Here is a 26,865-nt window from a genome sequence, read left to right as displayed (position 1 = left end):
GTGTGCTTTTACATTTGTGAATGAACTGTAAGTGCAAATGCAGTTTTGGGATGATGTAAGTCAGCATGCATCAAGACACTGTTGAATAGTTACCTTGCTTTACTAGCCTGCAAAGCTGTGATATGTTGTCAAATCAAGTCAAGCTCTAATGGCATTGCCTTGACATTTCCAAGAAAATCAAGCAGCAGACATGAACAAACCACAATGCAAATGGATTTATTTGGATCTGTTTATTTTGTGTATGAATATGTCCTATTTTTGTGTCTGTTTGTACTGATCTTCTTCACACACCAGCCGTCTCCTTCCTGCAGGAATTCTTTATTGTGCTTCCCACTTATAGTCAGCCTCGCACTGCCACTGCTGAAGACGGTGTATTCCCAAACCCAGACCACTTCCCTCCTCTCCTCCCTCTGTCGTCTGCGCTCTTCTGAGAACATGAAAGCTTTTCATCAGAGCTGTGTAATTGAATGAGCTGCTCATGCTGTCAGTCGTCCTTCGCCCTGTCCTCCCCATCAGTATGTGACAGGAGAGAAAGGGGTAGAGAATGTGTTTTGTGTGTGTGTGTGTGTGTGTGTGTGTGAGTGTGTGTGTGAGTGTGACAGAGGCCAATGTTACTGTCTTCACCCACCCCATCCGTTTCCTCTTCTCCTGCTCCCTCCTTTTTAATCAAAATGAACATCAGTTTTTCCATGCAGAAAGCCCCGTGGGGAGAGACACTTTGACAGAGGGACAACCTCACACATTGTCAGTATTGGACACCCACATGCATGTTTTATGTGTAGACACACACTTGCACATAGATGTACTCTCGTCTCTAGACTTCCTTGTCCGTCTTTATGACAGTAGGGTTAGGATATAATTAGTGTTGAAGAATTGGTATCGTCCTCTGAGTAATTGTCATCATATACAACACGCTTTCTACTCGTTAGAGAATAAAAATTCACTCTAAAACCCAAGCGTTGTCAGAAAGTGACCCCATAAACATAAGGGTCTTCTGAAGAGCTGACAGAACTCCCAACGTTAACAAAAACAAAACATTTTGAGCCTCTGAATCAGATAGAAACATGAAATAAATTAAACATTTCATAGCTTTCATTTTAAATCATTAAATTTTCCCTAAACTTCGTGAACATTTCTAAAAAGCAACAAAGTGGGAAGTCTATCTTACTTCCTGCTGGATAACTCACAATGTCACAAAGCACAAAGTTACCTCGCTAACTACAATTATTATTTTAGTAGTACTTTTTTATGGATTGTGTTGATTGTGCTGGAGACCTGTTTTGTCTTGGATTCAGGTCCTTGGCTTGCTTCTAATCTGGCTGAGCTGAACTTGTTGGAGCTAAAACTCCCACCTGCTTTGCGTTCAAGGTCTTTGAGTCACACCAGCCGCGCCCATGTGACAAGGTGATATCGCACAAATAGAAGAACGCACATTGTTGAAAGGTTCAAATGTCTTGTGTGTCTTTAAAAAATGTATTCATTTGGTAGGAAAAAATGATCAGATGAGAGATTCTGCAACAAGTCTATTAATTTAGACTTGTATTCAAGGTGTTACACTAGTAGCCATACAGTAGTGCAATGTATTTATCTTATATATTTGTGTCATTAAGCCTTGTGATCTCAAAAGACAATGATCATATGGTTCTTACTAAGTATTTTTTTTCCCAAACATTTAAAGTGTAGCTCACAGAATGGGTGTTTTCCTTGAAGAACATTAACTGGAGCTACAGCCAATGGTTGGAGTCATTATGTTTTCGGGTTGTTTGTCCACCCGTCTGCTCGTCTGTCTGCCTTCCAGGAATTTCTTCAAATGTTGACTAGTGGTCATCTGGACTCAAAAGATTAATTTATTAGACTTCAGTGTTAAGGTCACCTCATATTATCAATCAATCCAATTTTATTTGTATAGCCCATATTCACAAATCCCAATTTGTCTCATAGGGCTTTAACTTTGTTAGACATCCTCTGTCCTTAACCCTCAGCAAGAGTAAGGAAAAACTACTAAAAACCCTTTTAACAGGTAAAAATACGTAGAAACCTCAGAGAGAGCCACATGTGAGGGGTCCCTCTCTCAGGACGGACAGAAGTGCAATAGATGTCAAGTGTAGGAAAACATCATCAAGAGAAAGGCTTTTAGCAGCATTGATGAGGGTAAACATTTTAAGGATAACTTAAAAATGTAGGATGACACTGGTTGGTGGAGGAATGTAGTGATTCTAGTTTCCATTGCAGTGAGAGTAAAACAGTGAGATGAGAAGTTTCTTGCATTAAGAAGTATTTAGGTCCAACATTTGAAGAGTTGCAAAACTTGGTTTTTAATGAGTGCCCATTGAAAGGCTCCAGAGTGAACCAATCCTCTTCTACACTACAAAATTACATGTTATGATCATTTGGACATGAAAAGCCACAGCATGATACATCACCAATTAAAAGAAGGTAGCAAAGAGTTATTTTAGTACAAAGATGAAAGCTGTTGAGTTCCATACTCCATATTAAAGCTCACTTTATGGGGAAATCCCCGACAGTCCTTTTTTATGATGGGCAGTCATCAAAATAGATGTCCGTGCGAGTGAGTTGCTTCAGCACTTACATAGTAAGTTTTTTATTAATGTTTCTAATGAAGCTCTCATCAAAAACCGTAAAGTCGACTTCCTTGCTGCCTCAGCAACACACAAAATTTCAAGTCAAGCAAATGAGAAGTTGTTGTGAAAATCAAAGGACAGAGACAGACAGAGACAGACACACAGATTGAAAGGTATAGATTATTGTTATTGCCAATCACATGTCACCATGCCAACAATTAGTTTTTCATTGAAGCCGTGATAGGGCACTGCTCCCTGAGCCATCAGAGGACATCTCTGTCGCTGCTGAGTGACTATGATGAGGACTAGCATATATGGGACAAACTGCTGGAGGCTATCACTGCAGCCTAATGACAGGCTTAGAGGAGAGAGCTCCATTTTCTGTATTTAGAATGGCTTCAATAATGGAGTCCACACTGTGAAATAATAGAGCAATATATTTCTCTTATCTGCAGAAGTAGTTTTCATAGTGAAACTCGTGGTATGCATTGTAGCTATAGAGAATTCTGACACTGTGAAAATGTTAGCGTTTAATGTTGAATGATCTAAAAACTACAAATCTACTCCCACATTATTTGTTTGCCCTGATGACAAACACTGAAGAGCGGAAGCATGTTCCCAAAATAATCACTTTTTTTTAAATGTAAAAATGTGGTGTGGCAAAAAGACCATGCCACGTGGCTCCCCCACACACAGCCAGAGACACTATCGTTGCTTTGTAGCTAACATCAATCACACATAGGTGCTCACGTAGCCACCTCCACAGTTGTTCATTATCTGTCTTAACTAATAAGTGCAATAATGATGAAAATGTCCAAGTGGTGGAAGAGCCATACAAAACTAATAAAATATTCGCTATTATTAAATATTCACTATACCACTGTATAATTGCCATGCCGCATGTGACTTCATGACAAGGAGTTCTTCAGGCTGGAAGAACACAAGTGGCACATCTGGCACAAATAAATCTCTCATCTTACATTTATGCAAGCAGAGCAGAACCTATTTAGTCCTTATCACTGGATTTTTTTGTTTATTCAGGATGTGAATAGCCCTGATTAGCTTTCCATCGACCTAGGAACTCTTTTAGTAAATGTATTTTATCTTTTTAAATGCAGGAGCCTGTTTCCAGTTTTGAATAAAATTGAATACTTGAGAAGTAGCTTTATTTCTAAATGATATTTGGGTTCAGTATATCTCTGTTCGGCGCGAGTATTGGAGGAGCCAGCGATTGAATCGCTGAACTTCTGATTAGTGGTCGAACTTTACCTCTCTCTACATCCTGAGCCATGTCTGTGGAAAAAAATGTATTTGAAAAGTTAAAATTAAATATTAATAATGTTATTCACGGTTTCAAAAACCCCCAAGCTTTGTATGTCTCTGTGCCGGTGACAGCCAGTGGTCGGGGGCATTTTCTTCTCAGATTGTCAAAGGTCACGGTCACATTACTTCATTTTCCTTTGTTTGTGAAATATCAAGACTGCATTTAAGGAATTTAGTTACACCTGGCACAATTTACTTGGACTAATGCATGAACTGATTTTCGAATTTGGTGGTCAAAGGTCAGTTCACTGTGACCTGAAAACAAATGTTTTGCCTCGTGAATGTGATATCTGAGGAACACCTCAATGGAATTCCCTGTCATAAGGTACACATGTTCAGTTGGACTCACAAAGTATATTATACAAACTTGGTGTTCAAAGAGTAAGGGCTTAGAGACCGCACAACAATGTTATGGGGATTCTCAATATAGGATCTCAAGGCCGCTGACAGAGAGAAAGCAAAAGAGAGAGAGAGAGAAAGATTATGGGATGGAAAAAACTGAAAGTTTCACTGGGGATCTGTATTAAAGCCAGAAGCCCAAATACTTTACAGTTATAACAGAAGCTCTGTGTCAATGTGCTGAATTAAATACCAGCACTAGCTAGCATCAGTAACAATGTTAAAATATTTAGAAGGTAAAGCTAGCCATGTTTAATGGTGTGAAAACATCTGAAAATCAGCACAAACCACAAAGGTTTGAACAAGAGCTGATGGGTCATTATTTTTTCAGGCATTTGATTGTACACCAAAGTACTGTCTACCTCATTCTATTTATCTGCTGCTGTAATGAGATAATATCCATGGTGTTGTATCAATAGGGTTTCTCATCTTATCTCTCTAAATTACAGACCTAACAATACAAAACGAAGTAATCCCAGTAAGTCTGGATAAAGTTGATGCTTTCAACATAACAATTTTTAACACCATGAGTTACGAGGCCAAAAACATTTAGGCCAAGTTAAAACTTTTAAGTAGTTTGGTTCCAACAAGCAGTTTTCACAAGACCACATTCTGACAGAGATATTACGAAGACAAAATAGTTCCAGCCGCTACTTTAGGGATGTTATATATATATGTATAATCAAGAATTTAGTATGGCCAATGAAGGATTCTATAAAATTATATAAAACACCCAAATTGAAAAATATTCCCAACTTCTGTTTATGTTCTGAATTAGATCCTGGTCAGATGTTACAGACTTTAACAGATGGGCAGAAAACAAAAACTTGTTGTAGGTGAAATGCATCTATCACACAGTCAATGTACTGTAGCTAATGACATTAGCTAATGCCTTTAGCTAAATGAAGATGAAAACAATCTCAGTATCGTGTTTCAGGTCTGATGCAGTTAATTTGTAATCTCTGATGGTGAAACAGGCTCTGGAGCAAGAATGATTACGGTCTTAATCCCTGTTATCCATGTTAAAAAAATCAAAGTAAAGTAAGACCTATGATTTCAAGTGTTGACAAGAACAGTTCCATATTTTTTTCTCAATTGAATTTATCTATATTTAAACTTTTTTCTTTCTAATTTCCCTTTGTCTGTCCAGTTGCCAAAATGAAGATTTTAAAGGGACAATATAAAATTTTATATTAAATTAATTTTGAATTGACTGCTATCCTCCCAATAAGACAATGGAAGTGAAAATCAACAATAGTAAAAATAGAAATGTTTTGTACTCAAGCATTCAGTCTTGTGTCATGAAGCTGGTCCCTAACAATTTTGATATTTTGTTTGAATTGAACTCAACAATAACCCATTTCACAGATTACAGGACTTATTTATATGGCTAAATAGAGGACATTACATTTATTTTCCACAATAATGTTTTGTATTAGGGATGTCTTTCATGATATACAAAAACCACCAATGTAGACCTGTTTCAGAATTCCATTTTAAAATAAATTATAATGACCAAGAAGCTGGTGTCTCTTGGGAATAACAACACCGAAGGAGAGATTGAGCCTGTGATTCCTCTGGCTCTGGCTTCACTCTGCTTTTTCGCGTCACTTTGACCTCATTCGGTTTTTACATTGATACATTTGGTGCTCTTCAAAATTCATATTTATTGTAATGCTTGTGTGTTGGCCTGGTTTCCTTTGAAGGAAAATACTTTTTTTTTTAAATCTCAGTGGGGTTAACCTGTTTAAATAAAGGTTATAAAAAGATTCAAATGAATCCCAAGCCAATCATAATGCATTTGATTTGCATTTAATTAGAGAATTGAGAATATATTAGAGCATAGTTCAACCCAAGCGGGAACATCAGAAATATGATTACTTTAGTGTAGACAATTTGAGAAAAAACTGTGGAAAAAGAAGACTTCATAGGAAGAAGGGCTAGACTGCAAATTATGTCAAAGCCAAAGTTATATCCTTTTCTGTTTCAGAAAAGAAGTAGAACTCAAAGTCCCACTTCATTCAGCCAGATGAAACTCTAAAGTTACTTGGCAATTGGCTGAGATATTTTATTGATGGGGTTTGAAGTCCTGTTTAATCTTAGCCTGTGAAAATTGGAAGACCAGATGATAATTAGATGTTAATAATCTGCCGTCTGATGTGTAATGCTGGTAAAGCAGATCTGAAGGAACTGCCCCCATTTCTCTGCTTTATACATCTGTCGCTGGAAGATGAAAGCTCCACCTGTAACAAAAGCTTCACTCAAAGATTTCAGATTTGGAAAAAAAAAGGAGGTTATTGAGCTTGTGTCTGCTGATAGGATGATTTGAAATAGAAAAGCCTTTCAATATAACTGACAGTGAGTTATTAAATTGTATTCTGCCTGGCATTAAAATCGTACGAGAAACCCCATAATTGTACTTTTTGCACTTTCTGATTTTACTTTGTTCACAGACCTTAGCAATTATTCATAATTTCAGTGCTATATTAACCAACAGAAATACAAAATGACCTCAGGCAAGGAGGTTTTTTTCCATGCTGTTTGTATGTCTTTTATCAAGATTACTAAAAACCTGCTAAACCAATTTTTTTGAAACCTGAAAAAAAGAACCCTTTGCATTTTGGTGCTTATCTCGAAACTGGGGGGGGGGATCGAGATATTTTTTCATCATCACTTTCTTTATCATTGTGAGGTTGGACTTATTGACCTTTTCACAGAATTCCCGGAGAATAATTCATGGATATTATTGAAAAAAATGCATATTTAGGGGACTGATACCTATACGTGTGTGTACTATGGTGTGGAGCCAAAAACTAATTTGGATCTAGTGAATTTGAATCGGGTTTCCTAAGGGGGCTGTTGGGCTTTGGTGGAGGTATGCACTCTGCTGAGTGGGATTTTAGTTATATTATGTCTCACAACATGAAGATACTCAATTAAGTGTTCAAAGAAAACACTCGAAGAGCCATATCAGCACCTGCAGCCACAAGTGGGAATGGATTAGGTTAGGCTCTGAGTATAAGTGGTTTTCATCTACAGAAAACAAAGCCATCTTTCACTTTGCTCCAATTGTGTTGTCAATGGAATAAACGCATCGAACTCTACAGGCAATGAAGCTGCGACTATCACACAGTCAGTTCTCACGTAAGTGACATAGTAGAAGGTCAGGTGTTCAGTGTTCAATGCACCATTAAAATGATATTGTAGCTGTTATTTTATGCTGCTTTTAGAACTGTGCTTAACTAGGAGCTGAAGCCATTCAGTGCTGCCCTTTCATGAAGTCAGTATTGATGAGAGACACAAAAATGATAATGTAACAAGAGCTGGGATATCTTGAGCTCAAGTTCTTCAAATAGTGAATCCTTTTTTCCCCAGAATTTAAATAGTGTATTTATGTAACGGCCTGCCTTCCTGGTAAGTCGTTAAAACTCCACGCTACAGTTTATAATGCTGTAAGGCTTTTTTTCTTTATTCTCCAGGGACCACCCCTGATGACAATGACATGTTATTGACGTAGCGAAGTTCTCCCAGTATCAAAGAAAACATGGATCAGCTGCAGTCAGTAGTTTTCTGACCTGTTACAGTATTTAAGTATATTTACCTGTTACTTTCCACTTCTGCTTACACATGCATGAAAATATCCCTCTCCAGTCACATGGGAGTTAACCCAGCTCAACATCAAAGACACCATCACGTATTACAGGCAGCAGTGGAAACCGTCCAAGAGCCACACTGAGTCACAGTACTCTGAAAGCATTTACATTTATCTCTATGCATTTATTCAAAATTCTGACAGGGATCCCTTGCACTGCACACGTCGTCATGATGGCTTGCTGCTTGCATTCACTGGTCAAATCACAGGATGTTGCATATGGGACCTCAGGGAGGTTATATAATATACATGTGATCTTAACAAACATGAAAGCGTTTTCTCTGTTTTCTCTCTCAGTTGATGGGGTTACAAGCACTGAGGTAATGACACTGTCAGAGAAAGGCCTTTTGAGGGGAAAATCTGTAAAGTAACAATGTTAAAAAAAGACTCTTTACACATGAGGCAATTAACTTAATGTCTGTCTAGTAGTAATCTGCAATTTTCAGCAATAATTATGTGCCATGTTTCTGTTAAGGATAGTAACACTGTAATCTAATATTCTTTGCAAATGTCATTCTATCTTCCTATCTTGACATACAGAAGAATTAAAGGATCAGGCTGTAGAAATCATTTAGGATTTGAGAGATTTACTGCTCAGCAGAAAGAGTTACTGTCAGAAGAAGCTTTCTTAAGTTTGGATTTGTCCTGCTCCTGCACACAGAGCAGCAGCATGGCTGCACAGAGGGTGCCTTTAATGCTTTACTTTAATACAGAGTCTTCCCATGAGTCGGTTTATAGTCTCAGTAGTCTCAGATGATCACACAAAGGTTTCCCTCTCAGGCTACATACACATTCCCCATCAAGGATCACTGCCGTAGAAAACATGTCCACGACGATAGCTTGTTTGTGGACATTTCCCTTATTAAGGCCTACATAAAAAAACAAAAGGCTTAATTAGACTCGAACATTTAAAAATGATCTAAGAACTAGGCCATGGTCAGTTTACCTTAAACACAATTATAACTGTAAAAGGTAGATAAGCTCAGCTCATTGCCCTTAACTGCCTTGAGGCAAGTTTGATTGAAAAAAGTAAACCAGCAACTGGGCTACTGTTAATCTCCGACCCAAAATAAAAAAAAAAACTTAAGGTACAAAACCCAACACTCTAAGCCCAGGCTGCAAAGAACGAAGGAGACAAACTGTACATGAACAAGAGAACAAAACTCCCACACAAGCAGTGCCACCGGCTGTTGGGCAAGTGTGTCCCCTGCTCTCCAAATGACCTCTATGTTTCCGAAAACAACAAACACACAGAAGCCCACTCACACATAACCATACAAACTGTGCACCCTCTGTATGATTCTAAAGCTTGCTCATTCTGGTCGTAGTTATCGGTAACATGAGCAGAACTTCACTTCTGACAAAACAGAATTAAAGGAATATTCAGCAATAGCCAAGGATATTGAAAAAAGACCACACTCCATCATTCTTTTTTCCCTTCTGGAAGTTAATAATCATTATAAAGTGACACGTACAAATGTATTCTTCCAGTTTCATTGCAAAAACCTTCATAAACCCATGGTTCCGATCTGATCACATTGAACTAATTATGCCCATGGTCTGTGTCTGTCTGTACTTGACATTTGGTTTGTAGGCTTAAAAATGCAGTGCATAGAGAATGAGAGGTCTTTCTGTTTGAATTGAGGGGAAGAATGAACTCAAGCCAGCTGTGACAACTTCCTAAAATTGGTCTGAAAGTCCAAACTATCCCTAGATGTGTCTTCACACTGTGAAGGAACCCAACTAGGCATTTTTGATTTGGACCAAAACCAACTCTTTTGGTCAGATTATATTTGGTTTGTCAAGGCCGTGGTTTGAGGCACCTTTCACAGTTGTTCATTTGGTTCAGACTAAACTCAAAAGTCTGAAGGTCTGGACAATGTAAGGTGTGAAAAACCCTTAGTTAAAAAAAGGGGGAAAGGAAACTCTCAGGTTTTGTTCTTGTATAAAGCTGTGTCTGTTTCGAGTTAATTGTGTGTGCGTGGTATGAGTTTGTGTGTTTGGGGTATGGTTGGGTTTTTTCAAAGCCATCGTTGTGAGGACAGTTATTTGTGATGATTAAGGGTAAGAGGCTGGCGAATGCATTATGTCAATGAGTGTTCCCACTCCCCAAACCAATAGAGCGACATGTTTGTACACGTATGGGCTGTACTTCATATGGGAGTGGGGACTCACATCAACCAGTGGAATGTGGGAAGAGGACATGTGGGAAAACTCCTGCTGAGCTAATTGAAACTCTTTCTCTTGCTGCACACACACACACGCACGAACACACACACACACGCACGAACACACACACACACACACACACACACACAAATGCATCTACTAGGTACATCCTTTGATGGATTCAATCTCAAGTTTAATTTCTTCATCCTTGCTATATCGATTGCTGCCATCCTCATGTGCATCTGTTCCAGTCACGTCGCTGCAGCTTTACATCGACAGTGTTGCAGCAAGAATGTGAATAGGACCCTGTGTGATGAGTGTTGGCTGTGTGTGTGTGTGTGCCTTTGTGTGTGTGTCTGTGAATCTACAAGTATCCCCCACTGCCCCATGCGACCACACAGAAGTCATTAGGGAGCAATCGCTTTCTGCTCATACATCACTGTGAGCCTTTTGCATTAGACGGTCAGCAGAGATTGATTAAAAAGAAAACCACACTGAGAGGAAACTGGTATTAGGGCAGAATTAAATTCTAGTTTCAAGCCGAGGTATTTGAGTTTGACCTGCCCTCACGCAGCTGAGGTTACGTGACTGTGTTCACAAAAGTAGCTGTGGTGAGAAAGATAGACTGACAGTGAGACAAAAATCTAATTTCAAGGGCACAGGAGCCAGCCTCTGAAGGAGAATATATAGTACGTGTGTGTGTGTGTGTGTGTGTGTGTGCATTGTTGTAATCTGCAGGCTTTCTCCAGCATGATAGATTGTGTGCACATGTTTTTGAGGTGTTTGTTTGTCACAGATGTTTAAAGTGACATCCTTAAGTCTCTGCCTGCATTGTAATCACAGCATAGCATCAGGCGGCCTGCTCACAGCGGCAGCTTTAAGTGGATGGAACGAATCGCTGTTATCTGAAGTGGAGTGTGAATCACAGCCTCAGGAACTTATCAAGTCGATGATAAAGGTTCTGCAACTTTTATTTTCTCTTGGTTTTACTTGACTTGAAAACTATTAATTATGCAGTGTTTTCTCTCAGCTTGTAATATGGTGTACTGGCAGTCTATGACTCTTTAGGTTTTACTTTGGTCAAGTAGATTATGTTGTCTGCATTTGTTTTTCTGTTATTAGTTATGCATTACTATGAAACTTAGTGGAAGCATGTGGTGTGGTTCAGGGAAGAACACATTCAATTATGCTTTGGGTCCGGATCTAAGGCAGGTCCAGGAATTCTCATTCACTTTTTTAAACATCGATGGATAGGGAATTTGTCTGCACTTTATTTCCCAGTGAATAAGTCATTGATCTTGACAAAAAAAATCTGACATTATAGAACAGAGGACTATATCTATGAGTGTTTGCAATTTGGTGCAGATCCAGATCTAGTGAATTTAAATGTGGTTTCATGAGGGGACTGTTTGGCCTCGGTGGAGGTATGTGCTCTGTGAGTTTCATTGTAGTTTGGTTTTGTGATGAACTGCAGTTTTGGATTTGTTTTGATTTGGCTAGAAAACACACAAAGACAAGCATTAGCTTGAAAGCAGCATAAAAGGAGTTCCAGTAGTTCTGGTAGTCGAATAGTCACAGCACACTTGTGCTATGAGACTTCCGCCCCCCTCATCCCATGTCCCAATGTTGTCTTATTCAATGGTAACTGACTAATGGAGGCAAAAAACAATCTTACATATTTAAGGAAATCTGAAAATGAATTTCCATGCATCGTCAAATATTGTGCTTTGCCTAACAATTTTTATCTGATGTGTTTTTTCCAACAAAAGGTTAAATTATGTCTTCAGGTTTCACCATAGCACTTGTCTAATTTACTTGTTAGATCATGATTGGCTTAAGGATGTGATGCCAAATATCATACTCACTGAAATAAGAACACCTACTGGACAATGTTATTGCTGCTTACTTCCAAGTGTGTTTGTGTGTGTGTGTGTGTGTGTGTGCCGAGCGTGCTCAAGTAAAAACATTCATATTCTCTTTGCCGTTTTTTCCCTAATTCACACTACCTGGAGTGAAGATATGTCTTGCACAGTGACCCACTTTTAGAATTTGTCTTGTATTTAGTGTGAACCTTCGAAAAGAGACGAGGAGCTTAAAAGTAGAGGCAGCACAATCCTTTCATTTTAATGCAGCACTACAGGAACCTCAGCATTAAAAAATCATCACTCTCAGAAGGTTAAAGGCAGAGCAGAGAAAAGCACAGAGCTCCTGCTGCACCCGGGGATTCCTCCTTTCACAAAAATGATTGCAGGCTTTGTCTGACAATCGAAAACCAATTTCATTACAATTTTGAGATTGTTTCATAAATCAGCACCAAATGAAAAGTCCTATCTCCCCTGAGAAAAATTAATAGGAGGGAGCTAAGACATGATCAGAATCTGGGTGATATATCCCCGGAGCATAAGTCCTTTTCACCCCCTACAGTATATACAGTGGATATACAAAGTTTACACACCCATGTTAAAATGCAAGGTTTTTGTGACGTAAACAAATGAGACAAAGATAAATCCTGTCCGAACTTTTTCCACCTTTAATGTGACCTATAACGTGAACAATTCAGTTGAAAAACAAACTGAAATCTTTTAGGCGGAAGAATAAAAAATAAAAAACTTATAATAACCTGGTTGCATAAGTGTGCACATCCTTAACCTAAAACTTTGTTGAAGCACCTTTTTGATTTTATCACAGCACTCAGTCTTTTGGGTAAGGAGTCTATTAGCATGGCATATCTTGACTTGGCAATATTTGCCCACTCTTCTTTGCAAAAGGGCTCCAAATCTGTCAGATTGCGAGGGCATGTCCTGTGCACATCCCTCTTCAGATCACCCCAAAGATGTTCATTCGGAATCAGGTCTGGGGTCTGGCTGGGCAATTCCAAAACATGAATCTTCTTCTGGTGAAGCCATGCTTTAGTTGATTTGGATGTATGCTTTGGGTCATTGTCATGCTGATGGGTGAAATCAACTCTTTATCTTCAGCTTTCTAACGGAAGCCTGAAGGTTTCGTGCCAAAACTTGCTGGTATTTTTTAACTGTCCATAATTCCCTCCACCTGGACTAAGGCCCCTGTTCCAGCTGAAGTAAAACAGCCCCAACGCATGATGCTGCCACCACCATGCTTCACTGTGGGTATGGTGTTCTTTGGGTGATGTGCAGTGTTGTTTTTGCGTCAAACACACTTTTGGAATTATGACCAAAAAGTTCAACTTTGGTTTCATCAGACCATAACACATTCTCCCACATGCTTTTTGGAGACTTCATGTATGTTTTTGCAAAAATTTTGCCGGGCTTGGATGTTTTTCTTTAGTAAGAAAAGGCTTCTGTCTTGCCACCCTACCCCATAGCCCAAACATACGAAGAATACGGAAGATTGTTGTCACATGTAGTACACAGCCAGTCCTTGCCAGAAATTCCTGCAGCTCCTTTAATGTTGGAAGCCTCCCTGACATTTTTCTTCTTGTCCTTTCATCAATTTTGGAGAGATTTCCAGTTCTTGGTAATGTCACTGTTGTGCCATATTTTCTCCACTTGATGACGGCTGTCTTCACTGTTTTCCATGGTATATCTTGGTATACCTTGGTATACCTTGGAAAATATTTTGTACCCTTTTCCTGACTGACACCTTTCAACCATGAGATCCCTCTGATGCTTGGGAAGCTCGCTGTGGACCATGGCTCTTGCTTTAAGTTGCAACTAAGATAATGTCAGGAAAATCCTACTAGAACAGCTGAACTTCATTTCGGATTAATCAGAGTCACTGATGGCAGGTGTGTACTGACTGCTATTTAACACATGTTTGAATTTGATTGGTTAATTTTGAATAAAGCCACATCCCCAGTTATAAAAGGGTGTGTGCGCACTTATGCAACCACATTATTTTAGTTTTTTATTTTTCCCCCTAAAAGATTTCAGTTTGTTTTTTCAATTTAATTCTTCACGTTATAGGTCACATTAAAGGTGGAAAAAGTTCAGACAGGATGTTTCTTTGTCTCATTTGTTTACATCACGAAAACCTTGCATTTTAACAGGGGTGTGTGGACTTTTTATATCCACTGTATGGTAATAGTTATTCACCAAGATGTCAAGCGCAGAGCTGCAATTGGATCAGCTGATGAGGGGTTAGCTACTGTGTGGTTTGCAGCAAATTATTGACTCCACAGCTATATGTGGGCGTTCTGCCCTGTTCTTATTAGATGCTTTCAGACATGCACTGAACTCCGGATTATCGCCTAACATTATCTGAAGGGGCTAAAAATGAGAACACAAATGTCTGTGTGAGGCTGTGGAGTTTCTATAGCGATTATCCTGCCAGTATAAACTGTGGATAATGTCTTAAAGAGCCCATGTGAGAGCAAAGCAGTAGATCATCTGCAGGATTCAGAGTGAGCAATGTTTTTTTTTGTAATATATATTTTATTGTGCATTAATGCTACAAGGTATCCACTGAACAAGATACAAGAGAAAGACCATGAAACAATGATCATGTTTTTGTTATTTTTTTGTGATATGATGCAAACAAAAAAAAGGTAAAAAACAAAAAAACATAAACATTACACTTTAATAAATAATAATAAAAAGGAAAAAATTAAATAAACCAAGGATACAGAGACTAATAAATAAATAACAAAAAACCTGTCTCTGTGCTCTGCAATCCAACTCCTCAGGTACCAAATCCAGAGAGTCTATTAGGGACAATAAAGGGTTCCAAACTTGTCAAATTTCTTCGGGGAGCCTCCAAGAAAAAACCTTAACCTCTCCAGCTTTAGGTCATGCAGAACCTATTTTATCCACTGATCACAAGATCATAAGCAAAACCTTCTTTCAAAATTAGATGCCAGGCCAGCAGGGTGCAAAAGGTCCATGCCATGTTTCACTTCAGCTTAGAGTTCTTTGTAAGGTGGGATACCAAATAGGGCAGTAAGGGGATGTGGATCTACCACAATATTATAGGTCATTTAAAATGTGTAAAATACGCAAAAATTGATCCATTTTGGGCATTACCGAAACATGTGTACCAGGTTGGCAGGGGACTGGCAACATTTGTTTACAGGCATCACTGACATTGGGGTAAAATTTTGACAATCAGTGATTAGTGTAATAAATTCTGTGTATGAGTTTGCATTGAATCAGCCAATGCCGGGCACAGATGGAGGAGTTGTGGATTAACCTTAAGAATTTTGGACACAGGTTTAGCTCAGAATGTTGTTGGACACAGCATTCTTTGACAGATTGATGGATTAACACTGCAGAGTAATATATCTATAAGCTTAAGCACCAGACTTGTAAAGTTAAGAAAGTGTTCCCACCAGCCTTTAGTTTCCAGTCTGATGCTAACAGTGATCATGTTGTTGATTGTGCTAATGGCTGCCTGCAAATTACACTTGATTCTAATGATCCTCTATATAGAAGATAAAACTAACCTGCAAATTAAATCAAACATGGCACACAGTGAAGAGGAAATGGTGGTCCCCCGATGTGGAAAAATCTTGCTTAGTCTAGCAGCATAGTCCTAAAATATATAGGAAAGCCATCTGTAAACATCAGCCTCTGTAGCAGCCTATTACTCATCTTTAATAGAGGGAAATAAAAATAACCCCAGGTTTCTTTTCAGCACTGTAGTCAGACTCACAGCTCTATTGATCCATGTTGTCCTATGGCTCTCAGTTGTAATGACTTCATGAGCTTCTTTAATGAAAAATTCTAACTATTAGAGACAAAATTCATCACCTTCTGCAATTTCCTGACATTGATTTATCTTCATCCACAGGAGCCTTCATGCAGCTTTAATAATTATTTATTCTAAACCATTGAGTTGCCTCTTAGACCACATCCTAACTAGGCTGTATAAGGAAGTTTTGACCTTTGTTACCATTTATTCACCAGACACGATCAGTCTGTCTTTTACTTCACGCTAAGTCCTGCAAATCAGCTGTGGCTTATACTTAAGGATTTTCAGTCAGGATTTAGATTGGACTAATTGTGTTCACTTTATACAGGCTTGTTTTAGGCAGATTATAATTTTCTATATGTGTCCTTTGCACAAATAGAAAACATTTAAATGACTACCTTTTTCACCTACATTATATATAAAAAAGTGGGTTTTAGCAATTATTTTTTATTAGACTGTCTGAACAAATCTACATATATATACTGACAGGTACTAGAAAATATTACGTTTCCCTCATATTAGCTTAACTGACAAGTACTAGAAAATATTACGTTTCCCTCATATTAGCTTCTCTGAACTGGTTTCCTGTAAAATAAAAAATCCTACAACTGTCATATTTAATTGAATGATTTACATTTTAGTGAAGTCTATCTCACTACCTCTCTCCCACTCTTTCTCCCCCTCTCATTTTTTCTCTCAACCCACCGACCCAGACAGATGGCCGCCCATAGAAAGCTTTTCCTCTGCACTCTCTAAGTCAGTGGTTCTTAACCTGGGTTTGATCGAACCCCAGGGGTTCAGCAGGGGTCAAGACACACACAGTACAGCCCGGTTCACACTGAACGGTTTGTCGGCCGTCAAAAAATTGGCTGCCGACAATTTGGCAACACACAATTTTTCTTCGCCGTGTCAGATTACAAATATTGAGTTGCTTAGTAAAAATGTGTTACACAAAAGAAATTCAGCCCACTCGTATTATTCGTGACGTCATGCTCCGCTTGGCCGTCATTGGCTGCAGCTGATCACGCCACATTGCTTAGCTTTGATATCTGTGCTGCAAGGAACTTGGTGCGCTCAGTAGTCGACTTGTGGCTGTTGTGATTGTACGTCATTTGTGATTTTCTTTTAATCTTTCAATCCTTTAATACTCACTATGTCGAGCAAAAAAAGAAAGTCGTTGGACGATTACGTACAGTATGGATTCACGTGTATAAAGGAACGTGATGGGAGTCAGCGTCCTCAATGCATGATTTGCAATGCCAAGTTGAGCAATTCTAGTCTAGCACCGGCAAAACTAAAGGAACACTAACTTAAGCTGCATGGAGATGAGATTCTATGAAAAGGCCTGTTCTCGGCTTTGTACCCATCGACAAACAGATCCTCACAGCATCGTGCGAAGTTGCGTACCTGATCGCAAAGCAGGGCAAACCACAAACCATTGGTGAAACACTCGTAAAACCAGCTGCGTTGAAGATGGCGAATATCATGCTGGGAAAAGCTGGTGAAGATAAATTATCCCAAATTCCTCTTACAAATTACACTTTCAGCAGCAGAATAGACGACATGAGCGACGATATCTTGGCTCAAGTAGTTGCAGATCTGATTTCATGCCCAGCAAAATTCAGCCTCCAACTCGACGAGACCACCGACGTTTCCAAACTAAGCCAGCTTGCTCTATTCGTGCGCTATATGAAAGACGACGTGATAAAGGACGATTTTTTATTTTGTAAGCCTCTTATAACAACAACCAAGGCAGTTGATGTGAAGAAACTGGTGGATGACTTCTTCAGAGACAACGATCTTTCGTGGAATATGGTTTCTGCAGTTTGTTCGGACGGAGCCCCATCCATGCTGGGACGACACTCTGGTTTTGGAGCGCTGGGGAAATCTGATGCACCACACATCATTGTTGCGCACTGTGTTCTTCACAGGCATGCGTTGGCAACAAAAACCTTGCCTCCAAAACTGGCAGAAGTATTAAACATTTTAGTTGAATGTGTGAACTACATGCGAAATAGTGCTATGAAGCACCGCATCTTCGAAGAGCTGTGTAAGGAAATGGGCTCTGAATTCTAGGTACTTCTGTACCATTCTAACGTTCGGTGGTTATCCCGGGGAAAGGTGCTGAAACGTGTTTTTGCCATGCGTGTGGAAAGACAAACATTGCCACACAAAATTCGGAGTTAATTCTCATTTTGGCGTACATGGCCGATATTTTCGACGCTCTCAATCATCTCAATCAACAGATGCAGGGCGGTGCAGTCAACATCATCAAGCGGAAGGAAACCTGAAGGCTTTTAAAAAAATCTACCTTTATGAATAACTTCGCAAACTTTCCCCTGCTTGACGACTGTGTAAGTAAGATCGAAGATTTGTCTGGAATTGGAGACATTTCTGTACCTGGGAAGCTGGAGCAAGCAATTGCCATGCACTTAGATGAGCTCGCAAAGTCTCTCGGACGGATACTTCCCCACCACAGAGTCATATCCAGCAGGGGTGAAACAGCCGAAGAAAAGGAACAGACTTTGTTGCGAAAATTATATCAGAGTGGCAGTGGCCAAGATGAAGCCGCTCATTTCTGAACTTGTATCGGAAAGGCAACAGCAAAAGTCACATTGATTTGTAGTAAATATTCATTGAGTTATGTTTTAGTGGGAAATTCATGTTTTTTTTGGTTTTGTTCTTTGAACACAGTGATTGTGTGTGTAACTGATGCATGGTTCATTTTGTGCACTAATAAAATATATACCTATGTTTTGAAGAAATCATATTTTATTTTTCCAATTACGAAGGGTTTGGTGAATGCACTGATGAAGCTTGCAGGGTTCAGTACCTCCATAAGGTTATGAACCACTGCTCTAAGTGCTGTCGTGTGATGATGCTATATAAATAAACTGTCTTAACTTAACTCTTCTGTTCTGTTCTTCATTCCCACCCTCCCACCTTCTCTATCTCTCTTTCTCTGGTACCCTCTCTCTCAGTGGGATTCCCGGAAAGAAGTGTGGAACCATCATCTTCACAGCCGAGGAGCTAAGTAACTGCCGGGTTAGTTTCATATTATACTCAGGACTCAGTGAATCTGTTTAAACCTGGTATCAACATCTGTCTCTTGTGAACAGCTCTAAGTGCATCAGTTCACATTTGACATTAGGGTTTGACTCCATTGTGATCAGAGCTCACAGGAATTATACACATGTTTATATGCATGAACATGAGGGAAACTGTAGCAGGTGAGAGGACGTCAGCTGCAGCAGGGTTGGACCTGTGGCCTAGGAATGTGGCCACATGCGACCTAGACCATCTCCTAATGTGATCTCAAATGCGTTGTTGGTGCATCTTGGTTCACAATTGTCGGATCATCTGTGACTGTCTTTAATTCCAGTCTGATCAGGGTTTGTGTTTCTCCAGGCTTGCACACATGCACGCACACACACACACACACACGCACACACGCACACACACACACACAGTGATATAACCCGTCAGAGACAGGGGTCAGAAAGTTAAGCGCTAGATCCTGAATTCACGGCAGTCACGTTCTATGTTTCTATTTTTAAACTTTGAGGAGAATTTAAATGACTGCACAGACTTCAGAATAATTTTGTCATTTGCATCAAATGGAAGAAAAGGGAATTTGTACTTTTCCTTCAAAGTGGTGATCACAGCTACTCATGAATTATTTATCCAGTCCTACAGTGCACTTTTCTTGCCATAGGGGGTAAATAATTGGACACTCCAATCAAAGAAAAAAGCACTTGCAAGCACACACAAACAGGAGTACCATGTTTTTATATTACACACATTTACATGTAAACAAGTGCAATTACATCCATGCTGGAATAATGATGTGGATGTCGAGGAATGCTAATATGTACACAACATTTACTTTAACTTTCTCTACCTTTATTTATATATATTAAGGTTAAACTCTAACTGCAGGACATAAAACAATGATAACAGTAAACTGCAGAGTCCTTGAGAGCTTGACACGTCCAAGCTCATTCCCATGTATTAGTTATGGTTTATATGTCTGCTGGATTTATTGCAAAAACCTGTGTCTCTAGAAAAAACCCCCTCCCCTGGTTGGTTTTAGCATAAGAATAAAACAACAGTTCTATCTGTAAAATTTGTATCCAAGCAATGTTGTCATTTTGGTTTCTTACAGCTTTTACAAATTCATAAGTAAATATGGAAAGTAGCTGCCTAAAACATTCATTATAGTTAAGTTCGTATGGATCTACATCTGGGTCATCTTGCATATCAGTTGGTTTTCATGTGGGGCTCTGAATGGTTCTTGAATCCAACTGTCCGCTAACTTATATCAGCAGCCTACCAACAACGCTAAACTGTACTACGAACTTGACAGAGCGAGGAGACCAACTTTTCCCTGGCAGCTTATGTTGTTGTTCCCAGTGCATCCAGGAGTGGTGATACTGAAATAATTATCTCACAGAAGTGAGGCAGACCATCTGCACTATTTATGTAATATATTATATTATATTATATTCTGGCTCAAACTAACTACAGATCTTAATAAATCAGTGGCCTTTGCTTGTTTAGTTGCTCTGCCTCTAAAAGCCAAGAAGAAAAAACTTCTAAATTAATATTCCTGCAAGTTCAGTTTAACACTGTGCTTATGTTAAATAATGTGTGCAAGATAATTTATTTCAGAGCAGTGCAAGCTGAGTCAGCTTGACAAGCTCACTTGTCTGTAGTGAGCTTAGTCAAACGCTTGATCTTCAATTTGCAAAAGTCCAAAACATGCTGCACCCTTTCCTCATCTTAAAAAAACCTACACTTTGACATGCTCACACCCATGAAATTACAGAAATGACAGATGCAACGCCTGGAAGTCAAGCTAATTCCTACAGACAAAAGGCCCACTGCTGCCAGAAAAGGGCAGTACATTACAAAATGAATGCAAACAAGGAACATCAGATCCTTTCCGGGACAGAACCCTGTTTTTATTTTAGATCAGGGAGATTTCGCTTCCAATCAGGTATCATGTAATGGATGTCTATTTTTTGCTTTAGTCAACCACTGCATCACTTGGTTGCCCTGTTGGCAACACCACTGATGAGGAAATGGATCACAATGTTCGAAAACATCTTAGTTTGGTAGTTCTGGCTCATACTTTAAGTATTTACCTTTTGTTGGACTCATTTGAAATGATTCGTGTATAAATGAGGTTTACGATGTAGGCTTATAATGGTTGTCTGGTATAATTTGTTTGTGACAGTTGCTGTTTTACTCAAATCACTACAATGGAAGTGGCAAGTGCAAATTCCCCCAGCCCATAGAGCCACAATGGCCAAATGTATGGTACATTTGCGAGGTTCAAATGTTTCGTTGAATAAAGACGGACATATCCTAAGTTCAGGAGTGCCTGTGGGTTTTGACCTTTTGATCCTTGATAAAATGAGGTTTTTTGTCCAGGTCACAAAGTGTTTTTTCAGGGCTAGAGAAAGGTCTAAGATCTTTCAAGTGTAAAAGTTCAGGGCCAAGTGAAATCACGAGAAAACAATGGTAAATTGAATGTTCAATCATAAGTCTGAACTCAATCAAACTTGAAATCAAAGGATGTATGAACTGTTTGTTTTCCCAGGACATAGCGACCATGCAGCTCTGTGCCAACAAGCTGGACAAAAAGGATTTCTTCGGCAAGTCTGACCCTTTCCTTGTCTTTTACCGGAGCAATGAGGATGGGACGTAAGTTTGTGATTTTATAAGGGTCGTGTTTGTTAAACATTGTAAATCCTCAGTTGTACGCTCCATTTATTTCCTCGAAGCAGTGAGTGTGATGCTCCTCTGTCGTAGCTCATCCCTTATTACTGACAGCCCATGAAAATCTGACAAGGGATTTCTCTGTTGAATCAAGTCCCATGACAAGTGTGAAAGTGTTTAGGCTGGTAGTTTGAAAGTGGGCTAATAGATTTTCTTGACAGTGAGATAGAATGCTATAATCTGCACTTATGGCAGCCTTCACTATTTCAGACACAGTTCAGGATCAAAGCCATCTATGACCCTGTGCGGTTTTCTGCTCTACCACACTGAAGCAATTATTCTGTAGACCATTTCCAACTGAATCGTAAAGAGCTTTTGTGCCCCACTCTAATATTAAACACTCTCTCCAAAGGGTTACACACACATACACACATATATTTTACTCAAGCTATTTATAGACATTACATGGTACAAGAAGAGGACATCTTATCCCCGTGAGAAACTTGTTAAGAGATGCATATCCATCCCAGCTTCCTGCATCAGACTTTTCATCGTCACCGTGTTGGGGATATTTGTCTTTCCAGGTTCACCATCTGCCACAAGACTGAGGTGATCAAGAACAATCTGAATCCTGTTTGGCAGTCGTTTACCATCCCTGTAAGAGCACTCTGTAATGGAGACTATGACAGGTGAGGGGACAGCACTGGGTTCAGAGGTTAATCAAGTCAAATCAATACTGTGTATGCAGACCCCTTCACCTGTTGCAAATATTGTAATAAATATGATTGTGACTACATAGCGTTGCTATTCTTATCGATCAATCAGTAACATTAAATGTCGAAGTGAAAATGTTTCATTAGAAAGCAATAGTTAAGACAAACAATGAGGCAGTGAAGCCAAAGACATTTTCAGCTAAGTTCTCTGCAGACTAGGATATAAGACCATTTTTAAGCTTTGACAGTTACTGTCCCCATCAAAGAAAACCACTGCACTGAGTATGTTCATTTACAAACTGGGTGAAACCAAAAGTGTCAAGAAGTGCCAGTAAATCAATGGAACCAGCCGAACCAATAAGATCTTATTAGGAGATAAATTACCTATGTCTCTCTGAAAATGTACTGTCACACACATATTGACTTATTAATGCACTTACACTATATAGTATAGATAAATATATAAGTTCCTCCTTGATCATATGTTGAGATTTGTGTGTATATTCAAAGCTTGATTTATCTCCCTCTGTGCACACACACACGCACAAACTCTGTGGTTGTCAGAATAATGCCAGCAGTCGGCCATGTTGTTAGTCTCAGGCCAGTGCTGGTGTTATTGAGACCAACATGGAGGCAATGCAGCAACAGTGACACAAATATATTGAAGCCACTCAATAGAGCACCAAATGTATAACCTGCCACCAAAAACAGTACCTCAAAGCACTATTTTCTTCTATTTGATAAATGTTGGCTAAAAACCACAGTGTCCCATTCCTGTAGGAAACTGTTAAATTTCCTTTTTTCAATATAACTGCACATTTGTGCGCCAAGATTTAAAGGAACCGAAGGAGCACTATGGAGAGAGTAGGACAATCAGAAAATACTGAGAGAAGGTTCGGGGCTTAATGTATTCAGAGGCAAAGTAGCTGCATAGAAATCAGGGTTCAGGGGTTAACGATATGATATGTAAACCCCAATTTAATTTCAAATTCCATTATGCTGTTGACCTGCTATCACAAAGGCCAAGTGTTATCCTGAAGCCTTCACGGTGTTTGCTGTCGAGCACCAGAACCAAAAACACATATCAATTAGTGGTATTCAATTTTTTCTATTATTGGATACATCCGGCAAGATAAAAACATCGGTGTCTTTCTTTAAACTTTATCTCAGTCAAATTTATGAGATTTGTGTAATCTGACTTTGTCTACAATATTTTTTGGTGAACAAAGCTGCAATTTGCAAATGTTGCAGGAGTGACAGTTACACATTGTGTAGCATAAATCCCTGCCCCCCTTCCTCATCATTCCGCTTTATGGCAGCATTTCTCCCTAGCAACCAACCCCAGGGTCTCCCATCACGCAACAATAGTTACTGATTGACAAACGACTAGCGTATAGTACTCCTCTGTTCATGACCCATGGAGCTCATTCCTTATTCTTTTTCTCCAGAGTTTTTGTGCGTCTTTATTTCAGGTAGTAGACACCTGAAGTAACAGCATGTCATGAAAATATGTTGTCATTTGTGAGGGGGCTGCTGTCTTTCAACTGACCTTCTTATTGCCGAACGGTGAAGATAGATCATGAATTTTGGCCTTTCCAATCAATCCAGAATTAACTTTTGATACCTGGCCTGAAAAGTCTAAACCCAGAAACACTTGCTGATTATGTTCATAGATTCCTAATGTATTGAATTGTAGTTTTTCTCTACAACCATGCAATTTCTTGTTTGGCAATAACTTAACTTTCCATGAGTTGATCTCTCTCTTACATTTCCATGTCTGTCTGTGACTCCACCTGTCTGTCTCACCTCCCTCAGGACAGTGAAGGTGGACGTGTATGACTGGGACCGAGACGGGAGGTACGTTCTCTTGCTCACTATCTCTCTTGTTTTCTTCTTCTGTTTTTATTTTCCTTGACTCATTTTCAGCTCATCACTGAATCCCTCAAAATGTCACGACCTGCTCTGTCTGACCCCAGGAGGGCTCGCAGTGGATAGGAGGTCAGAATTTATGAGAGCAGACCTTGGTGCTGACACAGGCTTCTATTTTTCACTGAAAGATTTGTGGGCTTAATTGGATTTTCTGGCCATGTCTTAATTTTCATGAAGTCTAGATTCACTTCTTGTTGTGTTTGTACATTTCCCTGGTCGGACTCGCCAAATCTCATTTCAGCAAATCTGCAGTTTGTCTGTCCCAGCACAGTATTTCAGACTGACACTGTCTGGCAAAATAGTAGAGCTGCCAATTATTTATCATTATAGCAGCACTGTGACAGAAATAAATAGGGAATAGTTTGACATGAAATTACACGCTTGGATTCCCACTCCTTTATCTTATTACAACCCCCCTAAATGCTTTTTGTTCCTCAAAATTAAATGTTTATCGTTTTTCGTGAAAACATTCCATCATGGTCTCAAAATGGCTTTAATGTAACTCCACATTTCGTGACTGGGATCTATGAATATGATGACATAGCCCTGCCCATTCATCGTATCCCTTCCTTTCTTCTTTCTAAGGTGACAGGATTGGTTTCCTAGGTTTCTGACATCACAAACCCTGTTTGTGATATCACTGTGTGAAGTTGTTATTTTTGACTAACATTTGTTTAATGCAGTTTCGAAGGTAGGGATGATAATTGATTCATCTTATTTATTGAAATCTTCTTTACATCCAGATAGCATTCCATAATTTTTTTTTTTTTAAAAAGAAAAATAAAGATGATGTCTGTGGCCCTCGCAGGACTAATAAACACAACCAATCAGTTAATTCAGACCTCAATGTAGCATGCTCTTGGTAGATTTTACAGGGTTACCAACCCTTGTTTGAAAGGCAAAATGCTCAGCCACGTGGAAGACGGCTAAATTTAGGTTTTTATCATATAAAACACATATTGGGAAAATATGAAGATGTTTAGAAACTTCATTTCACCAGAGAGGGACCTATGAAGCATCTTTCAAGGGGACGACACTCATGGTAATATTTGCTCAAATATACCTACAGTACGTCACTGTTGGGTGCAACACAAGATGTAGAAGCATACTGAAGACAAAAGTGTGAGCACAGAACATCCTCTGAGCACTTCTCCGCCTGCAAGTTAATGTCTCAGAGCACACACGTGGATTTTTAACAGCAGAATCTCAGTCTCAGTTGTTTCTCACTTTACTCTCTTCTTTTGTTTTCTCTGGCTGTTTTCGCAGCTTCTGAGCACTTGAGATTACAAGAGGTAGTTTATCAATCTTCTCTCACGACAGGTTACAGCAGTGGCAACACCCCCATTCCCACTTTAGGATCATATCTTTCACAAGGCTTAAGTCTTTTAAAAAAACTCCACTGTTGGTGCAAGCCTATACATTTATTCATACAATGAATCTGCAATAACAAATGTGTTGAAATTGTGTTTGGTCCAAAAAACAACAACAATCGGCAGTGGATTAGATTTCCTTTAATGTAATGTTAATTTACATACAGTTGTATTTGTCAAGTCATAACAACCCCTATACTTACTTATCAGTAAAATGTATTATTTTGCTAAAATCTGACCCTGAAGTACGATAGCTATTTTGTATGAGTGTTTTTACTTTTTGCCAGAAAAATGTATGTTCAATATAAATGTCAACATTAAAATGTATCCTAATTGAAATGATGTTTCTTTCACAACACATTTGCTGTTCCAGATTAGTTGTGCAGAAGCGTAGATCTTGGACACATGGTTGCTAACGCCTATTGTGGCACTTTGACAAGTATTTACAGAGCACATAAAGGTTAATAATGCCTTACTTCTCTTTCTCCTGTATACTACTTAACCTAAATATCTCTTTTGTTTCTGTTTCCTCTCCTCGTCTTGTTGTATCTTATCCTCCTTCCCCCTCTGGGAGACGGACGTTGTTTGCACCTTGAGGATTACCCTCTAATATAAATATATAAATAGCAGCACAACACAGGCAGAGTTGGTGTCATGCACTGCTTCAGGGTGTGATATATTGAGATGCAGAGATGATCCGAGGGAGTTGATATTTACCAGTCTGGTGATGCTGGAGGGGCGTTTCTCTTTTGCGGATGAAAAAAAATGTGTTGAACTCATAAAAGGGTTTTCTGAGGGATCCTGTCAAGAGGAGAAGATTAAAGGGCTGGATTTTTATTCAAGCACCAATCAAGTGGAGTGACCTTCAACTTTAAAAGTAATATTATTTATTTTTCTGCAGTGTGCAACTTTTTACAACCCATGGATACGTTTTATTGTTAGGTAACCTCAAGCACCCTTAGTAATTGTGGCGAAAGCATAGGGAAAAGTTAGACGATGTAGTTTAGTTTCAGGTTATTTAATTATTCAGTGCAGCACCTTTCACAAAGTGCTGTTTCATAAAGGTAACATCATAAAAGTAGTAATTAAAGAAAGCAAATGTCATAATATAAGTAACGGAAATACATTCAAAAGACAGAAGATTACAGACACAAGATCACAGATGGTGAGAAGGAAGTGCAAGAAGAAAATTCCCCAGTCTCTGAGCCACAACTTCAAAACCACCTTTCACCTTTTATTTTATGCTAGTAAGCTCATACTAAGTGTGAGATACGAACAGTGAAGCCTGTGGAGAAGGTTGCAGTGGATGCATGGGTTCACAAAACACGCACTTTCAG

At 39.1% G+C, this 26,865-nt stretch overlaps 1 protein-coding gene across 1 annotated transcript in view; it reads left to right on the top strand.

Moving 5' to 3' along the window:
* The window catches only part of LOC133000111 (copine-9-like), a 179,118-nt gene that overhangs the window by 121,423 nt on the left and 30,830 nt on the right, over window positions 1–26,865 (top strand). The window contains exons 8-11 of the mRNA XM_061069989.1: window positions 18,774–18,837; window positions 21,398–21,501; window positions 22,101–22,205; window positions 24,045–24,086. Of these exons, the coding sequence (XP_060925972.1) occupies window positions 18,774–18,837; window positions 21,398–21,501; window positions 22,101–22,205; window positions 24,045–24,086 (315 nt within the window). The remainder of the gene's footprint in view (window positions 1–18,773; window positions 18,838–21,397; window positions 21,502–22,100; window positions 22,206–24,044; window positions 24,087–26,865) is intronic.

Source organism: Limanda limanda, chromosome 4 (assembly GCF_963576545.1).
Source record: "Limanda limanda chromosome 4, fLimLim1.1, whole genome shotgun sequence".
NCBI classification, from domain to species: domain Eukaryota; kingdom Metazoa; phylum Chordata; class Actinopteri; order Pleuronectiformes; family Pleuronectidae; genus Limanda; species Limanda limanda.
The sequence above is the reverse complement of the archived record's forward strand: the minus strand, read 5'-3'. Positions and strand labels throughout refer to the sequence as shown.